The sequence below is a fragment of the Anopheles ziemanni genome, chromosome 2 (genome assembly GCF_943734765.1).
Source record: "Anopheles ziemanni chromosome 2, idAnoZiCoDA_A2_x.2, whole genome shotgun sequence".
Taxonomy (NCBI): Eukaryota; Metazoa; Arthropoda; class Insecta; order Diptera; family Culicidae; genus Anopheles; species Anopheles ziemanni.
In genome coordinates, this window is record NC_080705.1 from 83,300,829 (window position 1) to 83,327,611 (window position 26,783).

General features: G+C 44.8%; 6 protein-coding genes across 6 annotated transcripts; 1 reads left to right on the forward strand and 5 right to left on the reverse strand.

Moving 5' to 3' along the window:
- Window positions 1-1,715: 1,715 nt before the first annotated feature.
- Window positions 1,716-4,245, reverse strand: LOC131282739 (phenoloxidase 8-like). The gene is made up of 6 exons (XM_058312275.1): window positions 3,364-4,245; window positions 3,198-3,299; window positions 2,707-3,000; window positions 2,299-2,632; window positions 1,982-2,222; window positions 1,716-1,917 (listed from the first exon to the last, which is right to left on the reverse strand). Exons 1-6 carry the CDS (start codon window positions 4,243-4,245, stop codon window positions 1,716-1,718), a joined length of 2,055 nt encoding a protein of 684 aa, XP_058168258.1.
- A 765-nt stretch (window positions 4,246-5,010) lies between these two features.
- Window positions 5,011-8,826, reverse strand: LOC131282741 (phenoloxidase 8-like). The gene is made up of 6 exons (XM_058312276.1): window positions 7,945-8,826; window positions 7,753-7,854; window positions 6,016-6,309; window positions 5,595-5,928; window positions 5,285-5,525; window positions 5,011-5,212 (listed from the first exon to the last, which is right to left on the reverse strand). The coding sequence occupies exons 1-6, from the start codon at window positions 8,824-8,826 to the stop codon at window positions 5,011-5,013; spliced, it is 2,055 nt and encodes a 684-aa protein (XP_058168259.1).
- A 1,581-nt stretch (window positions 8,827-10,407) lies between these two features.
- Window positions 10,408-22,612, reverse strand: LOC131281781 (uncharacterized). The gene is made up of 7 exons (XM_058311132.1): window positions 22,585-22,612; window positions 22,054-22,471; window positions 21,577-21,834; window positions 21,105-21,234; window positions 13,252-13,843; window positions 12,784-13,004; window positions 10,408-10,515 (listed from the first exon to the last, which is right to left on the reverse strand). Exons 1-7 carry the CDS (start codon window positions 22,610-22,612, stop codon window positions 10,408-10,410), a joined length of 1,755 nt encoding a protein of 584 aa, XP_058167115.1.
- A 475-nt stretch (window positions 22,613-23,087) lies between these two features.
- On the reverse strand, window positions 23,088-26,677 carry LOC131294562 (uncharacterized). The gene is made up of 4 exons (XM_058322606.1): window positions 26,583-26,677; window positions 26,371-26,507; window positions 23,419-23,647; window positions 23,088-23,343 (listed from the first exon to the last, which is right to left on the reverse strand). Exons 1-4 carry the CDS (start codon window positions 26,675-26,677, stop codon window positions 23,127-23,129), a joined length of 678 nt encoding a protein of 225 aa, XP_058178589.1. The 3' UTR covers window positions 23,088-23,126.
- On the forward strand, window positions 23,842-25,044 carry LOC131290448 (leukocyte receptor cluster member 1 homolog). The gene is made up of 2 exons (XM_058319632.1): window positions 23,842-23,954; window positions 24,024-25,044. The coding sequence occupies exons 1-2, from the start codon at window positions 23,932-23,934 to the stop codon at window positions 25,042-25,044; spliced, it is 1,044 nt and encodes a 347-aa protein (XP_058175615.1). The 5' UTR covers window positions 23,842-23,931.
- On the reverse strand, window positions 25,078-26,050 carry LOC131290554 (large ribosomal subunit protein uL16m). Its single transcript, XM_058319747.1, has 3 exons — window positions 25,927-26,050; window positions 25,792-25,863; window positions 25,078-25,722 (listed from the first exon to the last, which is right to left on the reverse strand). Exons 1-3 carry the CDS (start codon window positions 25,964-25,966, stop codon window positions 25,106-25,108), a joined length of 729 nt encoding a protein of 242 aa, XP_058175730.1. The 5' UTR covers window positions 25,967-26,050; the 3' UTR covers window positions 25,078-25,105.
- Window positions 26,678-26,783: the final 106 nt, after the last annotated feature.

Here is a 26,783-nt window from a genome sequence, read left to right on the forward strand (position 1 = left end):
TTGTTGAATAAAAATCATTTCTTTTAACTTTTTTGGTAATAACCTTGACCGCTTTTCTGAATAAATCTGCCCCGGCTTTGAAAATAGTCTTAAATTAAACAAATTAATCGTTTGAGTGTATGATTGGTTTTGAGTTTTGATGAATAAATGGACAACGCACGTATTGGTGTTATGCACTGATACTTTTCGAATGCCCAGTGCTCCCCAACCTTTTTAAAACCGAGGATCATTAGCTCTTTATTTGCTCATCATTTGCAATGTACAATAAATATGTATATGATTGAAAAAATCCGTCAAACACTAGCTTGGCATTTTGCTTATATTAATAAACATTGGTTCAATCACCAAACAATTTCTTCCGCGGGCCACTTCTACTTGTGCGACGGATTTAAGGTTGAAGACCACTGCTGTAGAATACTGAAAAGGCTTACCTGGTCTCTCATTCTCCCGACCTAACGTTATAGGAGACATTTTTTTTGTTTCGCAAAATGAACGTCCTAGGTATCTAGGTCTTTCATTCTCACAGTTGAAATTCACAATATCGAAATGAACGACCTAGTGTACCAGGACGTTCTTTGATTTCGACGGGTAGGTCGTTCAATGTACACAGATAGGTCGTTCCCGACCTACATTGAATTGTTGTACTGAAGAATCGTTGTACTCTGATTACATGAACGTAGGTCGTTCATTCTTTTAGGTGAATTGAATGAACCGTACGGTTCTCGTTCTTTCAGCACACCTCTAGTTGGAAGACAATCAAAATGACATTGGACTGATTTATTAACACTAGAATATTCGTACATTGCGTTGATTCTGTCCGCGTGTGTTATGCGGGATGCGTTACTACGTCATTTGTATTTGCAGTAATATGATTTTATTTTTTAAGTGTTACGTAATGTATTTGATTTAGAACGCATGCCTTTTTTATTTTTATTATACCTTTTATTTATGTTTTTTCATTTATATTATACAGTTGAAAAGATCTCAAATTCGCTCATTTTGGTTTACGCTAAGATTGCGGAATGATGGAGCGGTGCATCAAAAAACCAACACAGCCAAAAGCAGTCGTTTACAGATTTGAAAAATCTTCTAAAATAGAAAAGTTATAGCGCCTTAAAAAGAGCGATCAAAACGACCTCTAAAATGCATTACGAGATTGTCATTACATGTGATTTGGTTCTCGGAACTGGTCGTATTGAAAAAATCTGAAATTTTTGTTTTAGATGTAGCTTTCTATTTAAAAACCAAGTCTTCGATAAAACGAACATTTTTATATTTTTCTTGTTACCAATGATAACGAATTGAAACAATTCTTACTCTATAACCAAAACAAATAAATATTTCTTTGAAAGATACTTTTATTACTTGTACTTAAACAAGATGGATGAATAACATCAATAATATTTTATACTGAGAATTGAAATTTGGAAATTAAGTTCAATTGGAGTAACCTGGAATTAATTTGTCTAAATAATTATAGTTAACTAAAATTAGAATATGACGTTTTTATCAATCCTATGTAGGAAGAAGCGGTAGATCATATCATATTTTTTGCTTTTGAAGGAAAATACATTAACCCATTCTAAAACGTAAATTCCGCAAGCCAAGAATCATACTTGCTCAACATTTATTTCCTTTAACTATCGACATAGAGTTGAAGCGAAACAACGATTTTTCGTAGTAAAAATAGAAAGAAAAGAGAAAACCTCCGCCGTTTAGGACCTTGCGATGACCGTATTGGTGAAGCGAACCTTCACCGGTGTCACACGCATGTTGACGTACGGCTTCGTGAAGTCCAACAAACTGCCCACCGATCCGGGGGTGAAACGATCGAACGGGAAGCCCATACTCCGAGCATCCGGATAGCGCCGTCCACGGAGCCCGCAGAACACGTGCGCATCGTTGCAGTTGACGTTTCTGAAATGGACGTTTTAAATGTAGCAAAAGCGAGAAAGCGTGTACTGTAAACATATAAACTAACTCATCGAAGTCTTCAACACGATCCTGCGTGTAATCGGTAACCATGACGAAGAAATCGTACTCGCGCCCTTCGGGTGAACCCTTCGGAATCAGCATGTGATTCGGCCAGCCGCAGTTGCAAAATTGGAACGCTTCATTGCCGGACACCGTCGATGCGGACACGTTGCGGAACGTACGCTCGTACGGAATGGTAACGCTGGATTGATCTCCGCGACGCACGATCGAGTTCTGTCCCGGATTCACTATAAGAGAATTAAAGGTGTAAACAGGTTAATACTCCGATGTTCAACCAACATTACAATCTCCATCCACACTCACATGTCACGGTGAACTTGTCCAATTCCACCATCAATCGCCGCTGCTCACGGAACGGAAGCGTTTGTCCGCTCTCGTTCGTCTTCGGTCCGAGGAAAATGCGAACCGTACCACGGCGGGTATCACCGGCCCGGTTGGTCACCCGGATCCGGTACGAAAACGGCGCATGCTGGATGTGCGTGAACGTGGCGAACAGGTTTCCTTCCGGCCCGAAGTCCAACCCGGTGCCGAGGTTCACCTGCGACCGTTGCCAGAACGTCAGCAGGATGTTCGTCGGAGCGTTCGCTTTGTTCAGCTGTATCTCAAAGTTGTCTACCGCAACGTCGTTGAATGCCAGCTGAAAAGTCACACACACAAAACAAACAGAGGTAAGCTTTTGTTCCTCAAGAAAGTGTAAAAGCAGAAACCTACCTGCGGGCCAGTGTACGCCGGAAGCCGTTGCTTGTGACGCTGGAAGATGTCATCGATGTGCTGATGCCAACGGTAAAACACGGGATCACGCATCGCGGTCGTATTATCTCCGACCACTCCGAATCCTTCCAGGTACGAATTGTCCGGATCGTGGATATAGCCGAGGATGTTGTGGCCATTGTTGTGCAGATCGCCGTAGTACTGCAAGTTCACCGAGAGCGTACTCGCCTCCACTATGTTGCCCAACAGATCGATCCCACTGTCGTTGTCAAGGGAAATGCGCTCGTTATTGGCCTACCAAAACAAAATTAAAATGCAATATTTTGCAAGCATGGTTTAAAATGAAATAATGTCGGGAGCATAATTCAGAATCTGAATTTATGGTTAATAATTTAAATTTAAAACCAACACTTTTTAGGTCTATTTGCTGTTAGAATCTAAATTAAAATTAAAAAGAACCACAATGTGTAAACAATCGTAACAGCTCTTACCGATTGTGCGTACCCATTGTCGATGGCCTCGAAAATCCTGGACGTCCAGAGTTCCATGTCGGCGATCGAGACGATAACGCCATCCTCCGTTCGCTTCAGATCCTACAATAATACAACACAATTAACGATCTCCACTCAGTCGAAACGGATCTTCCACAATACGTACACTAAGCGTCTGATTAGGATGCCGCGCCGGATATGACCGCCCGTCCGAGCTGCGGGTGATCTTCGGGAAGTACCCCTCAGGAATGGCTTGTCGAAGATGGCGCAACGGTTCCACCTTCGGTAGCCCATTGGCGAACCGTTCGATGTTGTACCGGGCCATCGTCTGCTGGTGCATGTAGTAGAACAGCTCCCCCCGGCGATCCTTCCGGACCGTTCGGTCCGGTCCACGGGCCGGGTACACCAAATGCCAGTGCCAGTGGTGCAGGTTCACACCGATATCCTCCCGCCAGTATGCCAGCCGCTGCTCGTCGACACGCTCCGACGCCGTATAGTTCATGGGAATCTCCACCGCGCGCCGATCGCCCGAATCCACCAGATTGCCCTCCTCACGCAGCTGCGGGAACACGGACGGATCGACGTACCGGTCGGGGAACAGCTCCAGGAAGCTCGGTATGTCAACGCCCCTCGTATCGTCACGATGCATTAGCGCCACGGACAGTGCGTACTGAAACAGTGGCCCGTTGACACGATCGCGCGCAAACACCGCCATCGCACTGAGCGAATCCGGATTCGATTGGGCCAGAAACAGCTCGACCAACTGCCCGGCAACCCGCTGATGGGCCGGCTGGAACACCGAGAACGCACCGCGACGGCTAACCACGTCCGCGAACGCCAAATCCGGTGCGGTAATGTTCGGCAACGGGATGCGGGTTTGCGCGTTCGTTCCGAAGCGGTTCTGCAGGGCGGCCCCGAACGGCCGATAGTGATCGGTCAGGTAGCTATCCGGTAGATCGTAGTACAGCTGGCCGTTTGACTTCGGCACGAACGTGGGCTCGTACGGGCGCTGTAGAAGCCCCCGGAAACGGGTATTGATGTCCGTCATGATTGCAGCAAACTTTCCAAGCACGTTGCACAATCTTACTTTCAATTTCCAAACTGCAACGTAGGTGGCACCGAATTCTGCTTTATATAGAGAAGGCAGAGGCTGGTCGTGTCGGCCAATGTACTTTGTACAAACCACCCCGAGCTGGCCCCAGCAGTCGGATCGTGGTCGCGTATGTTTTTATTTTTCGCTCATTGCAACGATAACTGGCCACCGCAAGCCAGTCTGGGCAACAGATTAGCGAGCATATCGTGCTTATCAAATGCTTGACGTTCACTTTCAACTGAAACGGCCCGAAAGAGCTGATAGCACAACTCTAAGCAATGGACAATGCAACAGTTCACTGAAGGGTAACCAACGGTGGCGCTTTGATAAATAGCACGTAGAAAACTCAAATAATTTTAAGCGGATAGAGGATAGAAATTGAAGTAAGTTGAAGTGAAATGTTTGCAAAATACTAAATATGTTTACTACGAAACGATTAACGATAAGAAAAGAGATGGTTAAAATGCTTCGATTGACCAAAACTTCTCGTCTGGTACGAAATTACATTCTGTTCAGGCTTTCTTGACAAAAAGTATTAAAAAGCAAGCCCGATTACTGCTTTGAACATTACTGCGTTTATTATGTATTCCATATTATTGAATACGTCCCTTGTCGTATTTTCTGATGTAATATTTATATTTTAGAGAAAACTGCTCGTGGTCCGAAAACGCATTATCATGACATTATTTAACATTATATAGAAAAATAACCCTCCCAGGGTTAGGTTCTTGCGATGACGGTATTCGTAAACCGGATGGTAACCGGTACCGTCCTCATGTTGCCATACGGTCGGGAGAACTCTTGCAAACTTTTCACCGAGCTCGGCGTGAACCGATCGAACGGATAGCCCATGCTGCGTGCATCGGGAAAACGGCGGTCACGCAACCCACAGAACATGTGGGCATCGTTGCAGTTGTCGTTCCTAAAACGTAAAAAAGATGTACCACGATTTTGTTTTTGCGACATCAAACCTATGGCCATCGTATTCTCTTACTCGTCGAACTCCTCCACCCGGTCCTGGTTGTAGTCGGAGATCAGGACGAAAAAGTCGTACTCCAACCCGTCCGGACTGCCCTTCGGCAGCAGCATATGGTTTGGCCAGCCGCAGTTGCAGAACTGGAACACCTCCGTACCGGGCTGGCTGGAGGCGGCAATGTTACGGAACGTTCGCTCGTACGGAATGGTTAGGTTCGATTGGTCCGATCGGCGCACGATGGAGTTCGTTCCGGGGCGCACTAAAATAGAACAACAACAACAGGGATGCATTTTAAAGTTCATTCTAATCCTCTCATTTGAATACGTACAGTCGACCATAAACTTATCCAGTTCCACCATATGACGCCGTTGGTCCCTGAAAGGCAGCGTCTGCCGAAGTTCGTTCACCTTCGGTCCCAGGAACAGCCGAGCCGTTCCACGCTTGTTACGGTCGGTCCGATTGGTCACCTGGAAGCGGTACGTGAACGGGGCATGCTGGATGTGCGTGAACGTTACGAACAGATTGCCCTCCGGGACGAAGTCCAGCCCGGTGCCAAGGTCGAACTGGGACCGCTGCCAGAACGTAAGCAGTGTGTTCTTCGGCGCGTTCGGTCTGTTCAGCTGCACATCGAACGAATCGACAGTGACGTCATTGAAGGCAAGCTAAACAAAAACAAGCAAAACAAACGTGAGAAAACTTTATCTGACCGCGAACGCGGGAGGGTGTGGTGCGGGGATAACGTTACGTACGTCCGATGCGGTGTACGCCGGAAGACGCTGCTTGTGGCGAACGAAGATGTCGTCGATGTGCTGGTGCCAGCGATAGAACAGCGGATCGCGCATCGTCGTCGTGAGATCGCCCATCACGCCGACCCCCTCGAGGTACGTGTTGTCCGGATCGTGGATGTAGCCTAGCATGACGTGTCCGTTCTGGTGATAGTCGCCGTAGTAGTCGAAGTTGATCGACAGCGTGCTCGCCTCCAGTATATCGCCGAGAATGTCGATGCCTTCTTTGTTGTTCAGTTGCACTCGATCACCATTACTCTAATGTGGCATTGGAGAAACAGAAAGGTAATAATAGTAATCAAGTACCTAAGGTACATGGAGTGAAAAAGCAAAAAATGACTGGGGATGATAAAAAATCGACACTAACTTTCCTTCTAGCCATTAGTTCTTGTCCCTTGTAATATAAGCCAGTGACACTGCAAGTGAAGTTCATTTTATTTTGCTAGTAGCTACATTTTTGTTAGAAACACTTTTTGATCCTCACGCCAGCTATTGGTTAGGGTCAGAAAAGATATCTATATATCGGAAGAAGGTTCTAAAAAAGAAATTTTAGAGATCACCAGATAGGTCACCGGGTTCGAAGAATCGATGACCCCTGAGGTCTGCCATCGACACCGGGTAAAAGGTATGAATATGGTATGTGGGGGCAAAATTCGTCTATTACGAAAAAAATAATACGAATAAAGACTAAAATTTCGGTACGGTCCCAATGATTTCCTTTCAGTGATTTTAGTTACGCACTCGTTAAGACGAATCCTAACAATTTTAGATTTCCCTGAACAATTAAAAATATAACTTTTGCTAAATTTAATTGTCATGAAAGTCATGAAAAAAATAAAAAACTTACGAAAAGATGATTGATTTACTTTCAATTCTAGCATTGGGTTATTCAGATTCAAATGAATTAATCTGAAAAAATCTTTGCTTCGATTTTGAGATTCGTAAATCTCTGAATGAGATTCTGAACAGATTCATAAAGCCCGAAGAATCACAAAAATGTTAAGAGAACCATGAAAACTCATGCAAGATACACTGTAGATCAATTACGATGCATGATTTTTTTCAAAGAATGATCAATGTATTGGGATTCTTATGATCAAAGATTAAATTTAGCTGAATGCATATTGGTTGAATGAATGAATACCAAACTCCCCAAAAAATTCATAAAGGCTCAATTCAATGATCATAACGGACTTAAAACGAGTTGTGATTAATAAATTATTAAATGCAATGATCACAATGTTCTTCTTAATGTCTGTTGTGAAAACAACGGTCCGATAGGTGCAAGTTCAAATTGAACCGGTTGGAGCCGTCAACAGATCGCAGTAGTGGTGGTGAAGGGCCGCGTCCGCTAGCTGGTCCAGATCCGTAGGGTCTATTGTCCGGAAGAAAGAGACGACCAGCTGACGGACGCGGCTGATAAAATGATAAAAGGGGCGCCAGCCGGGACAATGACTCGTCTTCGGTTCAGAATAGAGAAAGAAAACACGTGTAAATTTTTTAACATTGGCTCGAGATAAGAAAATAAACTAGGGACAACTGTTAAAAAACGTGTTGAATAGTGATAAATTGAAAGAAAGTAAGATTGGACCGAAAACCCGTTGCAGGACGCAACAATGTCTTTGTACGAAATTTCGTTTGAATATCTAACTCTCTTCTAAAAATAATTTGAACTTCAATAATTACAACACTAGATCTTACCGTCTGCGCAACTCCACTATCGATGGCTTCGAAGATACGCCTGATCCACACATCCATGTCCGCTATTTTCACCGTCGATTGGTCTTCAGTTCGGTTGACGTCCTAAATGAATTAAATTGAGAAAGAGATCGATCAGAACTTCAGAAGGTGAGACGGGCCTCGAAAGGGACGATCACGAATGGAAGCACTTACAGCCATCAGTTGATTGGCGTAGCGGCATGAGTAAGCCCTCCCGTCGGAGCTGCGAATAATCTTCGGAAAGTACGCCTCTGGGATGGGTTCCCGTAGTTGCGCAAAGGACACCGTTCGGGGCAAACCGTTCGCAAAGCGTTCGATGTTGTACCGGGCGATCGTCTGCTGGTGCATGTGGTAGAACAGCTCCCCACGGCGATCCTTTCGCACGACCCGGTCGGGTCCGCTCGACGGATACACCAGATGCCAGTGCCAGTGGTGCAGGCTGAGCCCTACATCCTCCCGCCAGTATGCGACCCGCTGTTCGTCGACCCGATCCGAGGCGGTGTAGTTCCGGGGAATATCGATGGCCCGCCGGTTGCCCCGGTCCACCAGACTGCCCTCCTCGCGCAGAAGCGGAAACACGGCCGGGTCCACGTACCGGTCCGGGAACAGCTCCAGGAAGCTCGGAATCTCCACGTCACGCGTATCATCCCGGTGAATTAGTGCGATCGCGAGCGCGTACTGGAACAGAGGTGCATTTAGGCGATCGCGTGCGTACGCCGCCAACGCACTCAGGGCGGCCGGATCCGGTTGGTCGAGAAACAGCTGAATCAAGCTGCTAGCGGCACGCCGATGGGCAGCGTTGAACACCGAGAAATGTCCCCGCCGGCTCACGACATCTGCGAACGACAAGTCCGGCAGCGATACGTTCGGGAATGGGACGCGCCGTTCCGCGTTCGCACCGAAGCGGCTCTGCAACGTGCCTCCGAATGGCCGGTACTGATCGGTCAGGTACGCTTCCGGCAGATCGTAGTACAGCTTGCCATCCGACTTCGGTACGAAGGTTGGCTCGTACGGTTTTTGCAGCAGCCCGCGGAACAGCGTGTTGTTGTCGGTCATGGTGACTTCTCGCGAGAGGAGACGTTGCAAAACAGAGTGCACTCGGCAGACGGAAACACTGGGAAACTAAACTGCCCCACTGGCTCAGTGGCATGCTTTATATACTAATCATCACCCTTACACAATCATCAAATGTATCTTCTTGCGGTTGTTTAGTTTCCCGCAAAAGTTGTAGCAAAAAAATCTACACAACAATGCACCCATCTTATCAGCTCCGATAACTGCACTTCTCTTCCAGGTTGTTGTGCAAAAATTTAAACATGTAAGAATGGACTTAGCGAAAAGATATTTTAAAGACAAACGAAGTGAAAATTCCAGGAAGATAATAAAAAATGACCTAAAATAGTGCTATCATTTGAAAATACTAGGGCAGTTGGGAAACATAAAACGTGGAAAGCTATTGTAAATTAATGCCATAAAAAAGCTAAAGTCCTTGTTGTAATAACAATGTTCATAACAAATGAAATAAAAAGCACATATAACGGAGGAAAACCTCGTTTCAAGCTAAATATGAAGAACGGACAAAGCAGGCTGGTAATCTCTGGTATGATTTGGTGTCTAAAAAAGATTTAAAATATTATTTTTTTTAATAAACCATTCATATCTCAACCAGTTTCTTATCACCGAGAAACGAAAACGCCAACGTTTTCCGGACTGGTTTGGTGCAGTTTTTTGTATATTTTTATTGAATACTTGCCTCGAGCAACGCGACTACATTTTTCAAACTCACGAAATACTGTTCTTCCGAAGACTCAGTTGGCACCACACTATGTTATATCAAGCATTGATGTTTTTTTTATGTACGCGGGTTGCGTAAAACCGTATTGGTGTTTTTCAAGCGCTAAAACTGGCCGTAAAACTGGCTTAAAAACTAAACCTAAAGCTAGATCCTTTCCGTTGACGGAAGCGTTAATTAATTAATAGTGAGTCCGTAATTATAGTACCAGCCCCGACCCAACCGGGTTACCCGGGCAAACAATACTAATACTGCGCATTAAGCAACCTGAACAGGAGAACGTCAAAAAGGGGTTTAACTAATTGTGTTAATTCGCGCCAGCAAAGCGTCTGCAGCGGAGGCAGAGAAGGGGCTTTGAGATCGGCAAAGCGTCGGACTTTCGATAAAGCGATTAATCTATCGTTGTTGTGCAAAACGTGCTGGAAAGGATCCACATAGGAACTGGTCTGTGAGGAATCTGTGGCCCCATCTTCCCTTCCGATCTCTTTCTCTCACGTTCTCTCTTTCTCTCACACACTTTCTATCTCGCAAATGCGCCAAAGTGCGCCAATAGGAGGAGGACCAGCAGAGTGCGCCACTGACGACCACTGATTAAGATTTAGAATAAATGCATTTCGAATCGCCTACCGCCAGGGCGCGGGAAACCGAGATCACTCGATCGCTCGCCCGATGGCAACATCGTAAAATTAGCACAAACCGGTGTGCACAAAGACAACTTGTGGGACTATTGCTCAAACTTTTTTCCTACTTCCTACTGTGGGCAACATCGGCATCCGAGGGACGGTATTCCAACCCTAGTTCAGCGTGACGTACTGGATAAAGTCTGAGAATAGTTCCATCGAATCTCATAAGGATAGGTCATCGTCTGGCTCCAGGCAGCTGAACAGATCGTTCAGCTGATCATCCCGACGCTTCGTCTTGATGACCGTTGTCGGTGGTTTGCCCGCACGCTTCTGTGAAAGGGGAAGGCAAACATTTTACTTAGTGTTATGCGTAACTATTTAAACAGGTGGTGGATGATTTAAAAAAAAAATCTTTCTCAAGCATTATAAAATAGTATTTCATGAAAACATTTATGAATTTTTACAAAATCAAGATTTATAATAAAGTCAATCTATAAATGGGGAGGAAGGTAACCTAATTATTTCTCCCACATAATTACAGATTATTTCTAATCTACAGTTCCCAAACTATGCACATCCACTAACACACATGAATTATCTTCCAGTTGCATCGCCGGACATTACCCACCATGAAACCACATTTGGAGCAAACCTCGCACGAAGCGAACTCACTTTATCCCTTGAAGAATTTCGAGCAGAACCCAAGTAGTTTATTATCTTATCGCAGCAACGCAATGCCATTTGTAGGTCATGGTTTGCAGTCATGCGGTCAATGCATAAATCAAACTACATTCATTCGTACGAGTGACTCGCAAGGGTTTGTTTGTTTGCAGTCGTACATGTGCAATTTCGTGCTCAAGATTGCGTTGCACTAGTGCCTCGATGCTGCACTAATATCTATCGATACTGATTTAACGCTCGACTTAAGGTGCTGACCCCGTCATAATGTACAACTGCAAAGGGAACGTAACGTGAAACGGATACGAGGCGCCTAAGCCTTCCAATGTTTATCGACTAAACAGAACGCATCGCAATCGTAGAAGAATGCAGACAACAGCTTTTGTTTTTAGATGTCCATCAATACCGACAGAAATAACAATATTTCCAAATGTTTGTTATGCGGTTTTAACCCCACGATTCAAATAAAGCATTGAGTAAGTGACTATTTTTAAAGGGTAGCTCTTCCCAGAAAAACGGAATAAGGCAATGTGGTGGCTATTTCCAATTTGAATAATGCATGAATTTTTTAGGTCTAAATTACATTTTTTTAACTTTTTAAAATTTTGATAAACATATTTCACACTTCAACGAAAATAGCTCGTTACAGTATGAATGGAATTATATGAACAAGATTAACAAATTAATGACATTTTGAAACCATCGTTTTCTTCGATCGTTTGCACAAATATTCCCAATCTAGCAAAACGTGAGAAGATGGAGACACCTGGTACTTTGTGACGGTAGCCAATGGAGGCACCTGGTAGTTCATAAAGGTAACCAATGGAGGCACTTGGTACTTTATGAAGGCATGCAATGGAGACACCTGGTCCTTTGTAAAGGTAATCACACCTGGTCTTTGATATTTTGGAAGTAGTAGGCATGTGTGAAAAGTAGGCATTGTGTTATATAACGGTGTTATACAATTTTGAATTCCCATTAAACTAAACTGTGTTTCTATTCGCATTGTATTTTTGTTGAACATATTTATCAAAAAGTTCAAAATTTAACCAAGTGAACATATCTATCAAAAAGTTTAAAATTTAACTTTGTTCCATACTCACGAAAGTAAAGGGGGTAAATTTAAAATTGAAATCTGCATTTGAAACGGAAGTGAACTCCATTAGCATGAATGAACGAAAGCATGTATCATGCGAATATTAGACATAAAATCACTTCTTTTTTATTAAAGTAATTTGGTCAAGTCTTCTTCTTCTTCTTCTTGGCGTAACGACCTCTTGGTCATGCCTGCCCGTTAAGGGCTTACGAGACTTGTTTCCCTGTTGTACGTGGATAGTCAGTCCTCTCGTACAGGGGAGAGTCCGGTCTCGATTGGGATTCGAACCCACGCCGTCGAGGTGGTGAGCCCCGGCGCTCATGGGCCGATTTTCTAACCGGCGCTACCGCTCGGCTGTCGCGGACCCCAATTTGGTCAAGTAACGTATTTAATTACAAATTATTGAAAAGAAGTCACGTTACAAAGCATTAGCTTGCAAAAATTATACACGTAACCGTTATGAAATATTTTACGCCCTTTTATAACGTTATCAAACAGTTGATATACTGTAACAGGCATAGTTATACTGTTTAAATTATTTATTTTGTGACTATAATATTTTTGTTAACACTGTTAGCCCGGCTTAAAGAAATGCAAATCGAAAAAAACTGAATAACCGAAAAAAATATGGCTGAAAAGCTGTTATACAAACGTGAAGTTATTCACTCAAAAATTCGGTATTTTTCGCCCCTTGAGCAAAAACAAGAATCGGTAGACGTCGGAAAGCAAAGACATATTTTCGGTTCTCAGAAGACGAAAAGAAAAAAAGGAACTACTCTAATAAATCGAACATACCGGGAGAGTTGATGAAACAATCTACTCACAATCAGCTGCGTGGAAGTCGTTTTGGTGGCCGACTCGACGTCCGGCTCCTCCTGCTTGCCCGACCCGGACCCGTTATCACCCGCATTCTGGCGCAGCTGCTCCAGCGTCCAGTAGTTCTTGCCAAAGCTGTCAATGTCCGTATCGTCGTCCTCGCAGTAGTTTTCGTCCGGATTGATCTCGTCCAAGTTGAGGCCCTCCGCCTCTTCCTGCTCCTCCAGAACTGTGCGGTTGCATCGAGGCGAGAGGCAAAAACGAAGGAAGCAACACAACATACAAACAAGAGAGAAGGTTGAAACGAAAACCAACTACACAAACTCGGGACAACCGGCAAGGATCCATCCTTCCTGCGGGTTCGTGGTTTTTTGGTTCAGACGGAACCATGTGCAGGAAAAATGGTGTCCGTCGGTTGTGAAAAAACCCCGGGAGCACAAAAAAAATAGCCGACATCCGGCGACGGCGACTCTTACAATCGCGAATGTTATCGACGTCCTCCTCCTCGTGCTCCAGGCTGTCCTCGATGTCCGTATCGTCCGGCTCGGACTTGATGACACACAGGGGACTGGCCGTCGCTGCCGCCCCCGCCCCCGCCCGCTTCCCGGGCGTCCGATCCGGTGGTCCATCCGCGTCGTCCTCGTCCAGAATGTCCGTCTTGATCGTGCTGAGCGTGCCCGCGCCGGATGAAGCGGTCGGGGCCAGCAGTCGCCTCGGCCGCTGCTCGACCGATACCACCAGCTGCTGCTGCGGTGGGCCCTTCTGGCGCTTGGGCGTTTTCGGCGTGGTCGTGTCCTCCGGCAGTGCGATCGGCGCGTTGTGCCGCCGGAAGCGCATGATGACGTTCTTCCCGTCAATGACCTTGTTGTGATTGGCCTGGAACGCCTGGATCGCCTCGTCGACGTTCGTGAAGCGGATGAAGGCGTAGCGGGTGTGCTTGATGCGCTGGGCGTGCCCGATGTCGATGCGTTTGGCAGCGGGAAACATTTGCTTCACCGTCTGCACCGTGACCACGTTGGGCAGGTTGCCAATGAACAGCGTGTACGGATCGATGTCCTCCGGTTGAACCTGCCGGGGTGTGGATGGATGGGGGTGTGGGGAAGAAAAATAAGCAATAAAAACATTCTTAAACAGACAGCAAACAAAACCACACTCACATACACACACAACATCAATCGTGCAAGGTGACGCAAGGAAGATGTGGAAATTCATAACCGAATCCAATACGCGCAATCATACATTTAGTTATTGGTTTGTGGTGGAGTGAACGTGCCGCAGGGGGGAACCTGCCCCCACAAAAGCATAATGTCTGCGTGGCTTTGCGTTCGCAATGCTCGAAGCATTTGGTTTTCCCCGTCACGTACCAACGATTTGCATAAACCCACGACGAGCCCGAATCGCCGTTTAATGAGGTGCATGCCTAGTGCTCTTTTCGGAGGCTCCCCTGAATTGGGGGGGCCAAAAAAAAGGCAACGAAAAGCACCCGTTGACATCAACACTTTGTGCCTTCCAGCACATCCTAGAAGCCAGCAAGGATTACTGTTGAAAGCGGAGTACATGAAAATAGTATCAAAAAAGGTAGACAGGCCCACTGCCAACACAGTGTGGCAAGATGTGGCTGAAGAGAGAGCCAACAAAAAGGAGAAAAAACAACAACATCAACACACCGAACCTGAACTGAGTCCAAGCACACAACAAACCCCGGTCCATATCCGGGGAGGGTTTATGTGTGTGTATGTGTGTGTTTTTGTGTCCCATCCCGGAAGCACCCCGGACATGCCAACGGCAGCAAGATAACGGAACACTTTTTGGACGCTTTCCAAATAATTTAACGCTTTCCCTCTCTCACTCCGTTGGTCCAAGAGAACGGTCCAAAAAACTGTATGATAACAAGTACGGGTGCCACAGGGCCATCGGGAAAAGCTGGCCGGCTGGCTGGTTTTTGCTTCCACGTCGTCGTCCAAGGGTTCCGAGTACCCCGAACTCCGGCGGCATAACGGTGAACTTAAAACAAACTGCAAGCGATGGGGAAAATAAAAGAGAAAATGAAGAAAATAAATAAAAGGAGAACTGCAAACGGCTTCCAAGCGAATCTATCCCACGTGGGTGATCGGGTGCCCGACGGGCTGTCATGGGGTGGAAGAAGAAGCAAACGGAGCCAGGGCACGGTTGCACGGGAGAAAAACTAATCCCGAACCGAAGCCAGAGATCCTTAAACGTTCTGCATTTTTGAACAGTTGCCATAACTCCCAGACACATAACAAGTGGAAAGCGGGTCCCGCTGCCTGTCGCTGTGGATTAAAGGGCATCCCGAGCTAACCTTGGACGTTAAATGGCGTTTACCCGGGCGGTGTGGCAGCGTGTAACTGTGACACCGTTACACATTTTATGCGCGCCGGGGTGGTGGTGAAATGCCAACCACCAGCGCCGGTATTAATTAACGAGCCAATAAATCACACCGTTTGACTGCTTATGGTCTTTTTTTGGGCGACATCAAAAGAACTCACATGACATGGGTAGAGGGCAGGTGTGCACGCGACACTTGCATCTGCAAACGGCATGCATTTATGCATCAAATTTGCATATCGACCATATCGCACGCGTACGAAACAATGTAACGCAGGCAACATGGTAAACGGAGGTATCGATATTTCGACTCGGCCAATCCCACCGGGAATCCCCCGTGCCCCCCCGTAACGGCATCTATAAACGACCACGTGTGTTCGTGTAAATGGGGTCAATTGAATCAACTTTGTCGGATAAAGCGTTTTTCGGGGACGGGAAGCAAAGGGCAGCACGGTGGGGTGTTTCCTAACTGATCGATAAAGTTTCCTCTCACACCTATCTGCATATGCCAACCGGCGAATCCTGCAGTAACAGTGAACCGAACTGGGCGGATAATACGCCCCCAACATCGGCCCGGATGCTCTGCAGTGCCATTAAGTCCGGCAATATTCAGGATTTGAATTCCATGAAGGGTTGGTTTTAGGTTGGGCTGGTTGGGATTTTTCTTCTTCTTTTTTATATCTCAATCAAGAGCAAGAGATGAGAACCGAGAACTTGGGCTGTTTGGGTCCGACCGGTCCTATTGATTGTCAAACACCGAGAATGTTGAAGTAAGGAATGTAACATCCTTTGGTCTTTGTTTCGGTCGTTCAGCCCGTACGGTTTATGTTGGGTGATGGACAAAGTTGGGATTAACAGAAAATAAAGCCGATCAAGCTGAAACCGTTTATTGGAAACGAAGCGTACCCGAAGTGTTATTGAATCATAAAATTAATTATTTATCCGTATTGTCCCACCATTTCCGAGCGTATGCCAAAATGAAGACCAAATCCTTGGGTTGACATTGGTTTATTAAACCGTTGCTCCGTAAAGGAATGTATTGTGAAAAGAGCGCGTAAATATAGTTAAATGTATTAAGTGGTTAACTTTTCGAAATCATAGATCTTTTTTCCAATTGATGAATATGAATAAGTTATAGTAACACTGTCCTTTCAAAGAATCAGACCATTGTTTGGATTCATGAAATGAACCACGATCATTTTAATCGAATTGTAAGAACAGAACTCTATAAAATTCATGCAAAACGATGATTATAGTACAGAATGCTTAAGTACTAAAATGGGTTTTTTTTTTAGTTTTTCGACATCGTAAAATGTTCCTGTAGTCCGTAAGTTTGTACAAAAGTTTGATTTACACGATGAATTGAGAAAATAAAAGAATACTTCATTGCATATTACTGCAGTAATATAGAATGTTTTCATCATTGATTCTAACAAGATTGAGAAGAGAAAATTGAAAATTCACAAAATTTTACAACATTGTTGTACAATCGACACAGACAGTAAGTTCCGCGATATTTCATAACATTTAAAAATAAGTCAACACAAATAGTCATTGAACAAACTCAACAAACAAATTAAGCGATTCATTTCAATAGAAGCATGTTCCTTGTGGAATGATTTGGGCATCAGATTTGATTGTGCGTAGTATTTTCATACAGTACTCGTTAAAGAACCAAAAAGTGCAACAAACTTTGATATTTACCAGTTCTTTAAGCTTATTACATTAAGGACGCTGTTGTTAACAAGAACGCTTAGCGAAAAGCATTGAAAATGATAAAATTCTTAGTTGAAAAAACATTTAAACATGAGGATTTAGGAAAACAAAAATATAATGAAAATTCCAACGTAAAGTATAAACCATTAAAGAGTGTTGGACAACAAGCGGGTTGTATAAATGTGATTGTAGGGCTCATAAATCGACTCCAGTTTTAACGAAGAGTATACATAAATTATTTACTATTTGGAAAAATTCATTTTAAAGTAAAATAGCTATGTAGTGTATCTTAATGTATGCTTGCATACGATAAATTCATTTGAAGCAATTGCACAATGAAAGAGCTTGTCGTCACAAAGCCATTTTGCGGGTCAAGTAACAGAGTCCGCACTTGTTTATCGTAACTGAGTAGAGATAAAATCAATCACCAACTACGTTTAAAAGTTAAGATAACCTTTTCAAATGTGAGTGTGTGTGTGTGTGTTGATTTCGGTCCGATTGTGTTCATTTTCGGGCGATGGGCGACGTCATTGGAATACTTTTGCTAGTCGTTTGCGATCCGTCCCGGGGTAACTGCTGCCTTCAACTGCAAGTGCCATCCGCAGGGAAAGAAAAAAAGGTCAAGTCCACAAGCCGGATAAGGCTGCTCGAAACTTTCTGCTCTACACTACTTGCTAACTCCAGTTCACAAACACACACACAGAGACACAATGGTGGGGCCAAAGTTTTAATTCCATCCGCAAAACTTTGGCGCTCCCGGGCTGGGTGACGTTAGCGGAAAATCCGTCCGTCGGTACGATGGTTTGGTAAATTACATTCTGCATAAACGAAATCGATAAAGCACTGGCACTGGACGCAAACGAACGAAGTGGCAGCCCCGGACGATGCCGAGCGCTACAAGGGCCGCACCACAGTAGTACGGATACTGCAACGATCTGCTAAAACGTTTTCCATATGTTTAATGCATCGAATCATTTATGCTCATAAAAATTAATAAGCCTCGCCCAAATGAATTAGGTCACAGCTGAGCCTTTCGGTGGATTGTGACGAACTCCGAGTCACATTTTATGCCCTTCCCAGTGCGGGAGACGCTTCTCCATGCGCCGTCCGATTGTTGCCCATATATGTGATATTCGATCGACAAACCCGATGACAGCATGCCAAGAAATTGGACAGCATGACATTCGGGCTATGGATGCAGTGATGTTTTTCCCGCCTCCCACCACCAGAACCCGGACAAAAGGCTCATTGAACGAGCTTGGGGATATGATTTTATTTCCTCCACCGCCACCGAAGGCCGAAGAGCTTAGGGACAGTTTTATTTTTCCAGACGACCGGAGGCACTAGCTGGATTAATTTTATTAATGTAAATCCATCGAATAACTAATCCAGAGTGAAGCCTACTTCCGGGCGAGGGTTCGCATGGGGGACGAATGGGAAAAAACCATGTGCCATGCAAGGATAAACCAGGGCATCATCACTAATGCTGCGAAAATGCGTACCGAGCCAGAGTCCACACGGGATTATCCGCTCAACCGGATGAAGTATCCTTGCCCCACTTGTGCGCTACCTCGTGTAGTTGTATGTATGTGCGTTTGTGTGTGTGTTTGTCTGTGTGCGGGGAAGACTAACTGCAGTGTGCGAAAGTTTTGCCACTTCTAAAAAGTGCAACCGCAGCTGCTCCCCGGCGAAGCGAAGCGAGTGGCTTTTGGCCAGAATTATATATGATGCTCGACTGTTTACCATCTCCCTTATGGATGAGCGGTAACAGCAGCAGCAACCTTAGCATCATCAGCAGCCGTGGCCGACCGCATATTGGCGCATGTACTGGATCATGTCCCATGCGGCAGCCGGAGGCCGGAGCGGAAAAGCCGTGTCGAGGCGACACACCGACCGCACAAGGGCGAAGGCCGCTAGTCAATCGTGAGATGAAAACGGTAGGTAAAAACAACAACATCGAGTGTCGAAACAGAAGGAAGGAGGTAGAAAAAGCGAAAGCCATGCACTGGTTCTGTTTTCTTTCCCGGCGGGAAAACTGGGTGAGTTTAAAAAAAAAAAAAAATTACGGTGTAATGCTGCACAATATTGTTTATGCGAAGCAGCGCCAGCGAAGGGTAGAAGTAAAAACATGATTCCAATCGACAACTGGGAGCGATCAATAAGATGTAAAGATTTTGCGATGCATCAGTCCTGTTATCTATTAAGTAATGATCATTTTACACGCTGTTCGAAATTATTGCCCACTTCGCGATGGAAGTCCCTCGGGTTGAGGCAGTAAGGATTTATGTTTGAAGAGGAGATTTGGGCATATTGCAAAAACAAATTCATATACCGCCATTTTGCGTGTATGGTATAACCAGTTTTTTAATGCATTTTTAACACAGTTTGTTAAAAATCTCAACTAAAACATTTTATACTAACTTCTTCTTTTGAAAAATTATTTACTTGTATTATATGCTGGTTAAACATTGTCTTTGCTATTCTAGGGTTCATTAACACCCTTATCGTACTGAGATGTAACAAACCTAATTTTGAATTTAAAATTAAGCCTATTTTGAAGAAACTAAGCTAGTTTTGAGAATTTCTTGAAAATGTTTGAAATTCGTACTTCATTTATTTTCAAAACAGAATTGTGTTACACATTCGTTTTTTCCACACCATAGAAAAAAACATATGATACAAATGATGAGAATGCAGAACGAATTCTACGCAGAAATGTCGCTGTTTTTTTAAAACAAAAATCGTGAATTATCGTTTGTTGCACTGAGGTAGATTTTATCTGTTGCGTTGTGTTACAGTGCCTATTATTTTGAACTAGAGATTAGTTTGTTGCTTTGAGTTAGAGATCTTCAAATCCGCAATCATTAGTAAGTGTTTGGACACTTAGAAAATGTCATTTTCCTGGACTAGGGCAATATCTACCAACGTGCGACGGCCAGCCTTGTAGTGCTCTTGGAGTACATTGACATCTTATCTTAGACCATCTAAATAAAAAAAAGACCTAACTATAACACATACATGACTTAGGGTTTTCTCAAATGAATAAAATCTAGGCTTAGAATAGTTAGATTAGCAATACTTGATAATGGATTACTTTGCAAAATGAATGGACATCTTAGTCCTTTGATTAATTTAGGATCCTTGTTTTCTATTGTCAGCGTTTGGTTCAGTTTGTACCGAGAGATAGTTGATGAATAGTGGTAAAGATGAGACTAAAATGAGTTTTTTTTTCTAAACAGACATTACGCTCAACTTTCGTATCATACTTGAACGCCCAGGTACAGAATTTGATCTTAAATAGCCATAATATTCTCGTTGGTGTAATATGTGTTTCTATTAAATTATACTTCATTTAATCGATCGCGCTTGTATTCAAAACCTCAAAATATAGAATAGAATCATTATTCTTTAAATTGAAAATTGATTGAAACATTTAACTTAAAAATTGTAAAAAGTATCAAACCCCATATCTAACTAAACATTTCACAAAACCCTACAGCCGAGAAAAGGCAAAACCTATTTGGTTGGTAATTCGGCAAGGTTTTTATTTACATTCGAGCTTTACATTCTCGCTTCGTTTCGGAAGGGAAATTTTGTGGCAGGAAACTGTGCTTGAAAGCCTTCGGCATATGTGAATGGCACGAACCGAATCAAACCTACCGTGAGACACGAAACCAAATATTATTTCGCATACTTTAAACAACCATGAATTCGTAAACGGCACAACAAGCCCCGCACCTTACCGCCGAACCTTCCTTCTCCTAGTTCAAACACAAACACGATACGTGCATGCCGACAGCAGATAGTGAAAACATCGTGTTTCGAGTGTAAAATCGGTCCACCAGTCGTGGCCTAATGGTTCGGTGGGTTTCGGTGAAGCAGAGAGGAAGCGCACTCGATTATGTTTCATCACACCTAATGGGCGTACTTTCGAGTTTACGACCCTGCACTACACACCATAACCACCAAACTGAGACGAGCCTCCTCGAGGGTGGGGGGGGGGGGGGGGGGGAGGGGTTCTGGAGTGGGTCTGTTTGTGTTATCGTGATGGCATCGCATAGCAAACACGTCGTAAATATCTACCCCACCATCACCGTGATGCGGTGTACCACCCTCTCCCCCCTCTCGAAAGGATATTAAATTATAGTTAAAGCAAAAATTAGAATAAATAAATACAGATGCCAACTGCGCTCGTCGCAACGGTGGACGGGTACGTTAACGTCAAAACTAAAGGCACATGCGGTAGGAACCGTTGCACCGTACTCACCACTGGTTTCTGGTCGGCGTTGCGTGTTTTCCGCTCGACCATGATTTTTCCCGCGCCAAATGGAATTCTTGAAATGTGCTTCATGACGGTGTCCACGTCGGCCTCGGGCTTCAAGTGCACCACACAGTATCTGCGGCGATGGCGGGGGAGTGAAAAGCGGGAAAAGAGAAACGTGGAGAGAGAGAGAATAAATGAATGACACAAATGGGAAAATGGGAACACGTCGCACATAAAACACTCTTGCCAAGTGGCGAACGACCGCATGGTTTTTGAAACGCGTGTTCGGCCCGGAGTCCTGCCTGGCAGTTTAGCTTTCGCAGCGCGCTCAAGGATCGGGCCGTCAGTTTACCGGAAAAGCTGCACTGGATTTTTAAACAGGGTTTTGAAAAGGGATTTCACCGCCCTCCCTTTTCAGCCTTCTGCAACACCGTACTACCCCCGTTGCCCGAAGACACTCTCCCACACAACTGACCTTGGTGTCGCGGGGCGATGGAAAATTACATTTTCAATGCTGGACGAGTAGCCTTGGACGATCTCTTTGCTGAGGGCCGGATCCGGGAAGCGCAGCAGCAGGACGTGCGGTTTCCGCAGCTGCCCGATGGCTTCCATCTCGACCAGGATCGCCTTCCGGGCATCCTCGAAGCGCCAGTTCTTGTTCGGGTGCTTGATGGGGGACGTTTGCACCGACTTTTCCGCCTGATGATGGATGTCGCTTGAGAAATCAAACGAGCTGTTTAGTCGAAGTAGGCGAACGAAAGGGGAAGTTTTAGTGCTTCATTTTCATCCAACACCAGCAATCACGCTGCGTTTGAACTGGTAAACCGATCGAGTATGCCATGCACTAAACGAAAAACACACACTTTTACCACACCATAGGATGCATGCACACACTACAAAGTAAATGGAAGGAAAAAAGGAAACACAGCACAAATCCAGGAACGATCCTTACATGCGGCTCTTCCGACGGTTTTTGGCGCCATGCAGTAGGTTCAGCATTCGTCGAGGACAGTCGGACATTCTGCGTGCGCTCAGCCCGGAGCAACGTCTGTCGGCCGCGCCGGTTCGAAACGGAATGCTTCGGCCATCTGCTCCGACGAGACCGTCCTGCTCGAGCGAAAGCGACTGAATAATATCGCGCGACGGCAGCATCTCCTCGGCGAAGTCGGTAAAATCGAAGTCGGACGTTTCGAAGCCGGAGTCCACATTAAAGCCCTCGCCCGCTGCCTTGCCCAGCAGCCGCGGCACTACTGACTGCTGACAGCGGTACGCTGGCACTGCTGGTCCGCCGCCTCCACCGACGACGATCCGCTTCGCTGTGTGTGGCAACAGTGAGTATCGACTCGAAACGCTCGCCCTGCACTGCATCACTTCGGGAAGATGGCGTTTTATTGGCACATTTTACAACAGATAAATCACCTTTCTGGCAACGCGTACGCTCTGCTGGTGCTACGTGCCTTGCTCCTACTTTGTGTGTACGTACCGTTCAGCGGTGGTCCTTTCGCCTTCATGCAGACTCCTGTGTGACGATGGGCACAACTGCACACACATGAACAAGCTTTCGCATCCGTTTATCTTCTTTCGCCCGCGCTCATTCGCTCACGTGCGCTTCACCGCGTGCTTTCTCGCTCCCGTCGGGCACATTGTCTCTTCTGTGTGGTGCTTATCCAACAACGCTGTCCAACCACGGCTGGCGTGTCCTTTCCCCTCTATGTATTCCCGTCCCCCCTGCGGTTGGTGTAGGTTTACCACCTTTTTACCACCCACCCGATCGATACAAAACATAAACATCAAAAAGCTCGATATCCCACGAGTCCTTAGAGATCGAGAACGCTAGTTCGAAAGCTTTTGACGTGCTTCGAAAATATGGACAGCTGTTTTACGAAATTGTTGTCACCATTTGAATTAGTCGTATGAATCCCTTTAAATTTTTCTCAATTCATAATTTCATTGATAATTCGTAAAGTTGTTCAGTTGTTTCAATTTCAAAACGTTTGCAATCAACTAACTTTATTAAATATTAAACTACTCCTCACTGCTTTTGTCGTTCATCATCATTACATTAAGCTCCGATGGTGTTTTGAAGTACTCATCGAGCAACAGAACGGGCTTATCGTTCACCTTGTATCTGGACTCCTGCCACGGCAGAATGCCTCCCGGAGGTACTGGAACTACATCGCCACGTTTGAACGGGAGCGCTTTTGTGAGCAGAGGAATCTGTCCCTCAAAAATGGCCAGATATCTGTACGGGAAGAGGTTTTTGTTTTATTCTTGCGTTTATGCTGAATGCCTTTGCTAAGAACTGCTAGTGTCTTACTCTTTATCGTTGCGGTAAATTCTCAGCGGATAGCGATTGATGACGACACGAATAACGACGTTGATCAGGAGAAAAAAGCCAAGAAAGTACAGCAAGTCCGTTTCGTTGGCCGTCAACGATGCGTATTCAATCTCGAACGGTACCACGATATGGTGGAAATCTTTTAAATATGAAAATGCACAGATACCTCCCAGCGCGACGAAGCTGAAAGATGTTATGAAATTACACGCTGGAAAGAAACAGAAATGATAAAATAAAACATCTTTTCCTTAAAAATGAATTCAGGGATACAAACGATTCACATAAGATATGATTTCGAATCAAATGCTTCCGTTTTCGAAACAAAAAACGAGATTTTCAAAGGGCCGTGGGGCAGTGTTGCCAATTACCAACGATTCATTTGACAGTCGATCTGTTGTTTACAAACATCGCACCTATCGCATCACACAAAAAAGTTAATCTTCGAGGTGATAAAATAAGGTTCCAACTTCGCAAAAGGGTGGTTTATTCACTATGAATATTCTACCGAAAAAGAGGTAAAGTGCTAAATAAAAGATATGCTTCGATCGCATTTTGCATTACTCTACCAATTGCTCTACTTGCAGATGGCACGTTCGGACCAAAGACAATATCGCCCGTGTCCGACGGGATGAGGCAAAAGCTGCAGAGGAAGAAAAGGAACGGCTACGGAGGGTTGCCTTGGCCGACCAAGAAGCTCGTATAAACTTATTGCGTGAAAAATCTCGCGGCAAGCAACAAGACGGTCATACCGAACCTACCGTTGAAAGTGAAATCAATGCACGAGTGACGAGACAGGAACACGTCAACTTCTTTTCGGAACTTGAGGAAGGTAAGCACGATGGCGTTAAGCGCAGCAATTTGGATCATGAGAAGGAAAAGAAAGAAGAGCAGGAAAAGTACGAAAAACAAATCGGGTACCTCACGTACCTCGGGCAGGATACAAACGAAGCCCTCGGTAAACGGGACTGGTACGATACGGCACCGAAGCGGGAGGAAACGCTCGACGATCACGGGAAGCCCATAGAGGTTGGATTGAAAACCAAAAGCTATCACGATCCATTGAATGTGATTCGAAGGTATGTTCCGAGCACAAAGTTCCAGCCCTCCGTTCCGTCCACTTCAAAGCCACCGGAGGAAACATCCGCCAACTCGGCCCAGCTCCTTCCAACAAAGCAAATATCATCCTATCAACCGCTCACAGAGCAAAGTAAACGCAAGCACTCTAAAAAGCGACGTTTGAGCGTAAGCTCGTCCGACACATCGCACTCGAAAAGGAAAAGTAAGAAGCACAAAAAAGATAGCGAGAAAAGGAAGAAAAAGGAAAAACGGAAGAAAAGGAAGCATAAAAAATCAACCTCGGAAGACAGCGATAGCACTGATGAGGAACAATTGCGGATTAAGAAAGCTAATCTGGAACGAATGCGAAAGGAACGCATTGCGAGGGAAAGGGAGGAAAAAGAAAGGACAGAAAAAATGCTAGCACGGCTACGGGGTGATCCGGAACCTGTACCACCAAAACCAAAAGAAGTCCCACAAAATCAACCCTTACGTCAAAAGTATAACTCCCAATTTAATCCGGAGCTCGCAAAGCAAAATTACGAATAAAATGATAAGAATTGTAAAACATAAATCGTCTACTGTATGATTTATTACACGATTCTCCTAATTACACATACTTTCCGAACCATTTATGGTCAACCGGTGAAAGCCATCGATGGCACCCTCCCAGATTATTTTGAACGATGTACTTAAAGTTCCATGGATTTAGATTCTCCCGCTCAAGACGCTCTTCCTCTGCCTTCATCTTGTCTAACATTTCCTGCGACACTACCATCGCCTTGAACGGTAACTTGGGGCACACAATGTCCAGGATTTTCTTCGCTTCAACAAACTCTAACTCTCCGGCCAGTTCTACAATCACTCTGCCGCTCTTTACCGGGGTTACGTAGTGATCGATGGCACCTTTACCGCCACCCATGCGTTGCCCTTGACCCTTCTTGGTGACCGGCTGCCAAGGCGCTTCTACGCGCCAAATGGAAAACATTCGGCTTGTATCCATTTTTCGACCGATCGTAAGTCGCAACATTTCGAAGTGACCCCACCGTAACCGTCCACCGCCGGTCGCAATGATACCGTACTGTTTGTGAACCAGTGAGTTGTGAACAGTCTCGGGGCCACGCATCCATTTCAATTTCTTCTGCATTTTGGGCGCACGCAAGTTGCTCGGTAGTATCGGCACTTTGTCCATAAAACGGAGCTTAGGCCGTTCTGGCATTTCAATATCTGTGTCGAACGAAAGTACACTCGTGAGTTCGAAAAACAAACAATCACAATGCCTTTAATGCTACTTACTATCGTATTTGATCGGAGGTGCGAAAAACTTCATGCCGGCAATCTGTTGACCATATTGCCCTCGCAATAAGCCTGACAAAGTTTAAAGGGCGATTAAGTTCCATGATCAGCAAGTTCTCGTTAGTTTCTACATACCCGTAAGCAAGGGCCGGAACTTTTCACATGTGGCCAACATTTTAATTAAGATTTACGCCAAGTTCTAGTGATTTTGCCGACTAGAGTCCTCCAAAAATTGCGTAAACATTCGTGTGTTTTGATGTCCCACAATTTGCTGCTCAAATTGACATTCATAGTACCAAAACCTGCCACCAGGGAACGATAAGCACGTGCAAAACTATGTGCAGTGTTGCCAATTATCAACATTTTGAATATTGTACCGATATTTTATTTAGAAAACACAATTTTAACAAATTTCCAATCAATAAAACGGGCGTATCCCTACAAGTTTCTGACGTACTTTACTAATTAAAGTGGACAAGCTAAAGCATCATAATCTGAACGACACTGCCAATGACCTTTGAAAACAGCCGTGTTTACATCACATTACTTTACCTCGGCACTACGATCACTTTTACTTACCCGAAAGATAATACTCCATCGGAGCCCGATATATTATGCTAAACCCAGGGGGTATATTATCTTTTTTCAAAAAATGCTCTTCCCGTTTTACTACCGCTTTCCGGTACAGTGGTGAGGCTGTTGATACATTCCGCCGGCTACAAAGCGAAGAGGCATTCATGAATTATTCAATCAAAGAAAGGAGGGTATGCTTGACCAAATGATTTACTTACAGTATTATTGAAGTTATTATCGAGGGTCGCTTGTATACCGAAACAATTGGGATGAGTTTGGACCTAGCGGCCGCTAAAAAATGGTGCGAAAACATTTTGTTCACCCAGTTCTATTGTGCACAACAGATGATTTTCTTGTTTATTTACATTCTCTAATTAATGTCACGGTGACGGATCGCGGCCGCATAAGACTTGACAGTT